Source organism: Giraffa tippelskirchi, chromosome 10 (assembly GCF_054371585.1).
Source record: "Giraffa tippelskirchi isolate mGirTip1 chromosome 10, T2T-mGirTip1v1.2.pri, whole genome shotgun sequence".
Classification (NCBI taxonomy): domain Eukaryota; kingdom Metazoa; phylum Chordata; class Mammalia; order Artiodactyla; family Giraffidae; genus Giraffa; species Giraffa tippelskirchi.
In genome coordinates this window covers 11,262,682-11,272,362 of record NC_137284.1, presented here as the reverse complement: position 1 = coordinate 11,272,362, position 9,681 = coordinate 11,262,682, and the positions used below count along the sequence as shown (strand labels likewise).

At 46.1% G+C, this 9,681-nt stretch overlaps 1 protein-coding gene across 1 annotated transcript; it reads right to left on the bottom strand.

Moving 5' to 3' along the window:
- LOC145523099 (pregnancy-associated glycoprotein 1-like) lies at positions 1-8,767 on the bottom strand. The gene is given in 10 exon segments (XM_081532888.1): positions 1-150; positions 1,845-1,943; positions 2,031-2,172; positions 3,700-3,803; positions 4,473-4,485; positions 4,746-4,939; positions 6,140-6,258; positions 6,358-6,475; positions 7,451-7,589; positions 8,667-8,767. Coding segments are annotated over 10 exon segments (1,179 nt in total).
- Positions 8,768-9,681: the final 914 nt, after the last annotated feature.

Below are 9,681 nucleotides of genomic sequence, written 5' to 3'. Positions count from 1 at the left end.
TTACACTGCCTGTGCCAGTCCAATCCTGTCATTTCCTCTATCAAAGACCGAGAAATACAGCCTCAGGAAGACGTCACCCAGGATCCAGGTCTCTGTAGCTGTACTCTCTGTGTTCTCTTTAAAGGTGGTATAGCAGTGGCCTCTATAATCCTGGAGAAGTCAGAAACACACACCAGTCAGCATGAGCCCTTACCTTCAACTCTCTCCAGTATCCAGACCCAGCACAATTCTTAATTTTATTTCCCTCTTTGGTAAGTATCAAGGGGTTCCTCAGCAGCAGGGGATGTGAGAGTTCATCCAAAACCAAAAGGGCCAAGACATGCAGTTGCCATGAGGAAGAGTGTGGGGAGGGGAGGACTGGGAGTCGAGGATGCAGAGGAATGATAAACAACAAAGTTCTGCTGTAGAGCGTAAGGAAGTATATTCAATATCCAGTGATAAACTGCATGAAAAAGAATAAGAAAACAAATGTATATTTTTATATGATAACTGAGTCACATTGCTGTACAGCAGAACTTAAGGCAACACTGAAGATCAGCCTCACTTCAATACAATTTTTAGAAAAGAACAAGAGTGCCCATAGTTCTCCTCACTCCCTGTTTCTTTCCTCTGACTCCTGCTCCTTGTTTTCTCTGCAGAGAATGCTGGTTCTCCTCCTGTGTCCCCACAATCCATACTTTATTTAAAACCTTTATTTTGTATTGAAGTATAGCTGATTAACAATATTATGAGTTTCAGGTGGACAGTAAAGGGACTCAACAGTATGTATCCATGTATCCTCGTCCCAGAGATACCCCTCCTATCCAGGCTGTCATATAACTGAGCAGAGTTCCCAGTGCAACACAGTAACTCCTTGTTGGTTGTCCATCTTAAATACAGCAGTGCCCACAACACGTTCTTGAAGACTTAACTGAGGAGCTCTGGGAAGCCTCCTTCGGCCCACATTCACCCTCTTTGACCACTCCAGGCTTAATTGGGTAATGTACTCTCGTTCCCCATCCCCACCAGTCATTCCGTAGCCCTCATGACCCCTAGTAGGTCCCCAGTGCCCCAATGCAGACCATCTTGGAATGCCATTTGCATGGAATCCAGTGCAGTTTTGCCTAGAACCAAGCAATCCCCCATATGGCTCCATGAGTTCGTGGTTTTAGAATTCCTGAAATTCTGTCACTTCCTCAAAGCCTTCTTTGAGCCCATCAGCCTGCTCTGAACTCCCACAGGGAGCTGACATGAAGCCTCCACCCTGTGCCAGGGCTGAGCAATTACTGTGCACCCTTTCTTCACCTTAGCATCCAACCTCCCCACAGAGGGGCCCTGAACCCCAACTCACAAAGGGGGCACCTGGCCAGAGCAAGGGGAAGATGCAGCTGAGAACTAGGGTAACCATGTAATTTATCATCCAAACCAAGAAAGCTGTGAGAAGGGAAGGGAGACCTTTAATCCTTATGGTGGTACATCACACTGGGACTATCCCAAGCCAATCTCCTTGTCACATGATCTATTTCAGGGACAGCTAGAGCTGACTTTCCGGGTTCTTGCACATGCGGGTTCAGCTTGAACTGAAGCTCTTTGAGCACTGAGGACCTTAGTGTTCCCCTCTCCTTGTGACTCCCACCATGCCAGCATGCTGTGGCCTCTCCACATTTATTTCAGGATTATCAATATCCCAGACAGCCTTTTACTTTCAAGTGGTTGGTCTTGTGGGAAGCTCTGGCCCAGCCACAGGAGGTCAAACACTCAGCATTATCTGCAGTGGTGTGACATGGCCTGCAGAGGAGCAGGAGCAGCCCAAGGGTTCCTGCAAGTTCCTATTTGAGAACCAAACCTCAGGGTTGTCCCCTCACCTTGAGGATGTAGGCTCGAGCTGGCACTGGGTAGTTGATGCCGTTGATGGTGAAGATAAGAGAGGGCAGAGTATTGACCGCAAAACATGAAACGTAGTGCTGTTAGAGACAGAGGGAGAGAGGTTGGCCCTGGAGATCCTTGTTGTGTGGGGAGACTAGGAGTGACCCTGAGGCATGACCCTTCACCTCGGAACCCTTTTGCCTGGCCCCGATGAGCTTCTGGATGTTATTGACCAGTCTTCTTGGGCCAAGGATCAGTGATGTTCCAGTGTCCACAAGGGCTTCACAGCCACCAGTACAAGCAATAATCTTTCTTTTCATGGAGATGCTGAGAAACATTGGGACAGAGAGGGCATCAGGTCACTCTGAGTCTCCCCAGAGCTGCCCTCTTCCCAACTGTCTCCTAAACAGCCCTTTGTCTCTTGCCCTCTTTTCCTTTGCTTGCGACACGACACTTTTCTTGACATCCTTGAATGCAGTACTTGAATATATCAGACTCTTTTGCACCTTGAGACAATCTGGTCTTCCTTCCTAGAAGAGCCCCCTCCCCTTTGACTAGCAAATTTCTTCTCATCTTCCAGATTCCAGCCTAATTGTCACGGTTTCTGGAAAGTCTTTTCCCTGGTATTGATCAGTCTCCTTTCTTGGTCACTTTCTGTAGACTCTTCTCATGTCTAGCATGTACCAAAGTGACAATTCACTATATGGGTGAGTAATTTTATGTATATCTGCCTTCCTAGATGTGAGGGCGAGTTTTATTCTCATTGCCTCCCTAAAGTGTCTGGCACACAGTGGATGCACAATGCTTGTCTGTTGAATGAGTGAATGAAGACAGTAAAAATAATGAATGAGAAACATCCAGAGAGCTGTATCTGGTAGGGAATAAATAATGGATCAACCGCAGAGTGAAGATGCAGATTTGCAGGGGCAGCAGATTCTCACAGTGGTGGGAGAGGGGGCTACTCTGGGAGAGGGTGTCTCCCAGCACTGCTCCTACCACCAGCTCAGACCTGAGACCCTGGCCAGGAAATACATGACTAGCCTACAGAAACTCCAAAGGCCAGGTCAGCTTTTATCTGAGGGTATCACACAGAATCCTATCAATTATTGCCTCTTGTCCTCAGGTCACTCCTGGATCCCACCTTCCTGATTCTCTCAGTTATAGTCCCTGCCCCACTGTGTGCCCAGGTACGTGAGGTGTCTTTTTTCTTAGCTGCTTTCACATCTTAAGACTGCAGTCAACCTCTCTCCACTGCTGGGTACCTTCTCCCTAAGGAGACCAGTTTTCCCCATTTTCCCAGGACTTTCCCTGTTTTTAAACTGACATTTATCTGTACTGAGAACTTCCTTGGTCCCAGGTAGCCGTGGACAGTTGGTCATCTTATAACTATGTTTGGCTGGTGAAATTCTCCCTGATCCTCTGTTCACCACACACCACAGAGTCCTCTAACCATGCTCCCCACCTCAAAGGGCAGTGGGTGCAGCCCTCTCTCAGTTGCACAGAACTCTACAGACCATTTTAGGACCCTGGTAAGAGCCCTGATTAGGAGGTCTGGGGATTATGACCCCATGGGTTGTTTGTGTATCTATGTGCTTGTGTGTTCTTTTGTATATGTGTTTGTATGTGTCTCTGTGTGTGCTTGTGTGTCTCTGACTAGCTATGCATGTTTATATGTGTCTCTGTGTATGTTTATATGTGTCTGATTGTGTGTTTCCATGTTTCTCTGTGTCTGTCTGTGTCGTTGTGGGTGGTGTATATGTCTATGTGTCTGAGAATTCATTTGTGTGTGTCTGCTTGTTTCCGTGTACATATGTGGAACATCGCTTGGGCTGACCCTCAGAGGGAGGGGCTTACCGGTCCATGTTTATACGCCAGTCACCCGCTTGGGTCAATGGTATCCAGTTGAGCTCTCCCTGGTAGTAGGCTTTGTCCACCCCACCAAACATCACCACACTGCCCTTCCCCCTGCATGTGTAAAGAGAAGAGAGGAGGGGCTCTTTGGAGGACAGTAACAACAGCACTGTCTGAGAGCTGTGCTTGTCCACCCATCAAGGCCCTAATAATGTCCCCATTTACAGATGCTGAAATCGAGGCTAGGAGTGATTGAGAACCAGACAGAGGTAGGTTACTGGCTAATGAGTGACACAGAGGAGGTTAGAAATTCAGTCTCCTGACTGGGCTCTACCCAATACATCTTCTGAATAGGCCCTGGACCTCCTGCTACCTGAATGCTCAGATGCCCTCAGAGGACAGGGTGCTGAAACGTTTTGGATTTCCCCTTGTCTAGCTTGTCATTTTTCAGAAAAATCAAGGCCTGGTAGTGCAAAGGCTTTGGGTTCAGGTCACCCAGATTTGGCTCCTCTGGCCTGTGACCTCTACTGTCCAAACACCCCCACACTCAGAAGGGCCCCCCACTTCTGCTCTCTCTGTTTAGAAATTCCTAATAGTTCCTGAACAAGGGGTCCCACGCTTTTGTTTTGTGTCCCACTCTTTCATTTTTCACTAGCTCCTGCAAATTGGTAAGCAGTCCTGGGTTACCAGTGAAATGCTAATGAGGAAGGAACAATATCCACCATCCTTCTCCTTCCTTCCTTATCAAATTCATAAGTAAATCCTATTGCCTTTACCTCCAACTTATTTCTTGTTGCCTTCCATTAGCCTTCCTCCTCACTCACCCCTCTAGACCAAGTTACTGGTCTTGAGCCCAGGAGCACGGTTGTGTTCCAATAAAGCGTTATTTATAAAAGCAAGTGGTGAAGCCACATAGGGCCCTGGGGCATAGTTATCATGGGTTACATTCTCTCACAGGATACTTCTTTATTAAGTGTTCTGTAATTTTCATGCAACTGAAAGCACATTACAGCTAATTTGGAGAAAAGGATTCTCCAGCTCAGACTTACTTGCTCAAGTAGAAGGCAAAGACAGGCTCAGAAATGGCACCTTGTTTCTTCAGGTTGTCAAAGATGGGGATGGCTCCAGTGAAGGATATGTTGGGGTACTTCAAGCCCAAGACGCCATCAACAGGTATATCCTCAAACCCGTATTCTTCCACGCTTAGACCGAATTGCTGATCAGTACTTACAAGGTCCCCAATCTGTGGGAGAGAAGAGTGTTCCCACTTACAGATACATGAAGTGGGGCTAGGACTGGTCTAGGATGCATTGTCATTAGATCCTCAGAGAAGAATTGAGGCTGAGCTGTGTCTTTGGTGGACATCAGACGGTTAGACCAAGCTGGGAGGGTAATTTGGGTTCCTTTTGTGAGAGGCTGTGGATTTTAAAACATCTGCCCCTCTGAAAAACACCACCTGAGTGAGTCAAATTGGCCTCGTGGCTCCTGTACAGGTGGGGAAACCAAGAGTCGAGCCAGGACCCATTGGTGCCGCCTTGTGGACAAAATGAGTCAAGAGCAAGATAGCCTTCTCTTTGGCATCACTGTGACCTAATCACAGAAATGGACTGCATTCTCTGTAATGTACTGTGGGTTCTGCATCTGTCCAGGAAGACAGAAGCCGAAAATACAATCTTGCTTGCAAGGTTGTATGAAATTACTGCCTACGGAATTCACTTTTGGGGATAAGTGTGTATTTGTATGAGTGTGTATGAGAGAGAAAAAGAGAGAGGGGAACTACTCAAGTACTTTGGAGGAAGCAGGCCATGGGTTTATTACACCCTCAAGGGTCCTCTAGAGTGAAACTCATTTATCAGGCCCCCTGACATCTCAGGCCTCCAGTTTCCCAGTCTGGATACCTGAAGCACTTGACTGACCCCAGGGCCCGCAGATCAGTTTTATCCTGTCCCCAAACACCCCACAGCAACTGCAGTCCTGAATAGAGAGTCCAGCTCCACCGCTTACCACATGTGTGACCTCAGCAAGGCCCTTGCTGTCTGCCCCTCAGTTTCCTCATATGTCTCATGAGTTGATCAGCGTAACTGCTGTGTGGGGTTGTTGCGGGGTTAAACCAGTTATTACCTGAAAGTGCCTGGAACAATCCGAGAATATAAAAGTGGGTTCTTTTTTCCCCCTCTTCTCACTTTCAGCAAAATGAACCTTGAGCTGTTCATGGGAAGAGGAACTGCAAGTCCTCACCCCAGGCCACTCTCTGGGTTAGCTAATCTGTTTGCTCATGTGTCACCTTGTGCACTGCTTTCCCAGGGACAGGATCCTGTGGGTAAGGTGGCCAACATCTATGGGAGTTAGGCTAGGAAGGTTCCTGGCAGATGATCCTGCATCGCTTTTGCAAGCAGTGGTCACCCCATAGCCAGCCCTGACTCATCTTCTGTTTACACGTTACCCGAATGGTGTCATAAGCAAGAAATCCCTTTATCATTCCAGATCCATAGGTGATGCTGAAGGTCTTTTGGGTAGGCCGGAATGTGGAAGACTTGTAATGTCTGAACCTAACATTTGTAGCTGCAGACACAAGAGATGAGTGTCATCAGGTGCCAAGGGTGGAAAACAGGGCAGCAGGGCAAATGAAAGATCGTCTGGGAACCAGGTGTCTATACTCACAACAGGCTGGACTGGGGCAAAAGAGGGAGGGCACCCACAACTCAGATGAGCCTGTGTCAAAGATAACCCGGAATTCCTGAGGTGGTGTTCCAATGGTGATGTTACCCACATAGAGCATCTACAGGGAAAAGAAGGGAGTGGGTTAGTGCAGAACTGGCTCCCCTCTATTCCCACACAGATGCCTCCCTCTGGTGTCACATATCTCTTGAGATCACTTTCGAACCACTGTGCAGCTCACAGTCTTTGATCACAGAGGTGCCTGCATTTGATATTTTTCTTCTGTGCTACAAGGTATGCAGGATATTGACTATATGACCAGGTGTTGAAATGGTACCTCCTGCGTTGGAAGCACAGAGGCATAACCACTGGAACTCCAGGACCACTGGACACCCAGGGAAGTCCTGGTGCCTTCATTTGAGAAGCTCTCCAGGCTCTTCAAACCCAACCTCCGCACCCCCTTCTCCAGCAGGTCCTTCTTGATCAACCCCAGCCACTCCCTCCAAACTCAGACTACATCCAATCAACACCACACAAGTGACCCTTTTATTTGACATGCACTTACTCTTTCCCTATCTCTCTGGCTGACATGGAGATTCTTGAAGACAAAATAAGCCCTTTTTCTAATCTAAAAACAGTAACCACAGTGTTAGATTCTTATGGCCTTCCAGGGAATATGGGTTCAGTAACGTTTTCCTGCTGTGGTTCCTGCATCTGTGGAAACTAAATTCTTCTGACTGGGGATTCACAATTGCTTTGCAGTTGGTTCTACCTTTCGATCAGAGATGGTTCACTCTTCATCTGTAACTGAATGACTCACTTAGTTCAGAAGGAACAATCACCCTCAAACTAATGACACATCTTTGACACAGAAATGGATGTTTACCTGCCACCTGGTCATTGCTGGGCCCAGTCACCAAGACCAAGAGTTGAGGAAGAGAGTGCCTTCTACTCTAGGTGAGGCTCCTGTTGCCCAGTGTTTCTGCCTCCTGCAGGAGCCCCAGCTCCAACATGCCATATGGCATCACCAGATGAGCCCCAGTGCTAGGCTAGAGCACCAGGGAGCGCTGTGGAGCACCATCCCCCAAACACTCACTTCCATGATGTTCCTCAAGGGGTGAATAATTATATTTGAGCCAGGAGAAGAAATTTGGTACAGTCTGTAAGCATGTTGTTTCAGGAAATTGTTCAGCATGTGTTTTTCACTGAGAGTCTTCACTTTCGTTAGAGGTATTCTTTCATCCAGCATTTGACAAAGAAAACAAAGAAAAAGCTACAATTAGCTGTCAGTGTTAAGGTATAACTGTCATTGTAATGGCCCTGTGTATTTTCCAATCATTTCTGTGAGTCGCCTTATTATCAGAATTTTATGCATATATCATGGGAAAGACAGGTTTGAATACAGGTTGTGTTCTGTAATCTTGGGTAATCTGTATGACAACGTGGGGTCTCAGTCTTTCCCTCAGTGAAATGGTGGAATGTATCAATTCAGACTCTCCAGATAGAATATTTTGGGGATAAGTGAAGTGATGGATAAATAATAAATAGGAAGCCTCAACAATGAAAGCCATTGACATTGCCTTTGCCATTCCACTGTATCCTGCCAACAGGAGCTCAGGGAAGGAGGTAGAAGGGAGACGGTTATCCTCTTTTTCACGGGAGGAATTTGAAATGCAAGAGGTTTGTGAGTTGGCTGTGGTCACACTGTTTGTCAGATGTAAAACAGTGTATAAGTAGCTCTCCCAATCTTTCTCCAAGTTGAAAGAGAAGAGAGAGTTCAAAGAAGAATCCAGGAGATGGGGAACAAGTTAGGGAAATTCAGAGGCTCAAGAAGGAAGGATGAGTCAAATGAAAAATTAAAAGAAAACAACACAGAGAGAAATACACTCACAGAGACTTCCAAAGAGATGGAGACATAAATGATCGTGATACAGAGATGCAGACATAGACATACACACACTGAAGTAGAGAGAGAACAAAGAGGACATGTTGAATAGAACATAGAAAAGTGCTATTCGACAGGACCACACCTACATCTGCATTCACTGTGCACTGAACAATTGCAAGGAGATCCATTCTCAATAGGTCATGAGATGACTGGACCCCAAGAGTTGTGCAACCATGCAAATCTACACAAACACCCTTGGGACCCACAGTTCCTATAACAAGATACTTATCAATATGTAAGAGTTGAACTTTAAAACTATCAGGGAAATATTCCATTCCCTTCTAAACCTGATGGTTTGAAGAATAATCATGAAAAGAAACATCCGAGAAAGGAATATGATGCGGCTTACAGCCCCCATACTTACATGACTATGCACTCTGAGAAGGCCACCAGCCCAAGGAGCACAAGCCACTTCATGCTTCTTTCCTGGCTCCAAGTCCTCAGGGAAGTTCAAGTTCTTAGCATGTAGTGGTGACCGGGAGCCCCTAGTTATATATGCTCTGACATGCCCTAGTTTTCCCCTTTAGGACACTAATAGATCTGAAAAAAACACGAAGCTCTTGATAAAATCTTTACCTCTGTCGTTGTCCTTGGCGAGTGGACTTTGAAGCTTCTCAGAATACAGAGAATTATACTGTAATCTCTTCCGTAAAGCTTGGCTGGAAAATCAAACTGATCTGCATGGGCATCTAAGAAGATGGAGAACCTTGCCTACTTGGAGAAAAAACTGCTAAGAACATCGTGAAAATGGATAGTAGGGGCAATGCTCGACATTCTTGGTTTCATGTCATCTTCCTAGCCACTTCATGAGATATGCATTGCTGTCTATGTTGGAGAGGAGATTGCTAGGAGGATAAATTGTCAAATGGCAAAGTGAAGACTTCAGGGACAGCCCAGGGACATACAACTGGCTTTAGATAGTAGGTCTAATGGCAGAGATCAGGGACCTTACTTGTAAGGTTTCAGTATTGGAATAAATGTCACATGCATCCTCAAGATATTTTAAATCATCCAACAAATGTACAAGGAAGAACTGTGTGCTTGGTTCTGGGCTAAAGGCTTCAAAGTCAAAGTTGATCAAGACAAAAGTAGTCTTTATCTTACGCAAGTTAGCAGTCTAGTTCTCACAATCTCATGGCCCCAGGAGTCAAGAGAAATGATACTAGGACTAGGTGGCCATGTTGGACCCTGGGCAGCACAAGCCTTATTACTGGGAGCAGCCTTTTCTCCATTTCAACCTTGCTGGAAAGCAGATCACTTGGCCATGTTTTCAAGAGAAGTCAGAAGTTTGAATATTTATGTCTGCCAAACCAAATATACAAAAAAAAAATAATAATTTTGAAATGTCTTACCAATCAAAGAAGACAAAACAACTGTGG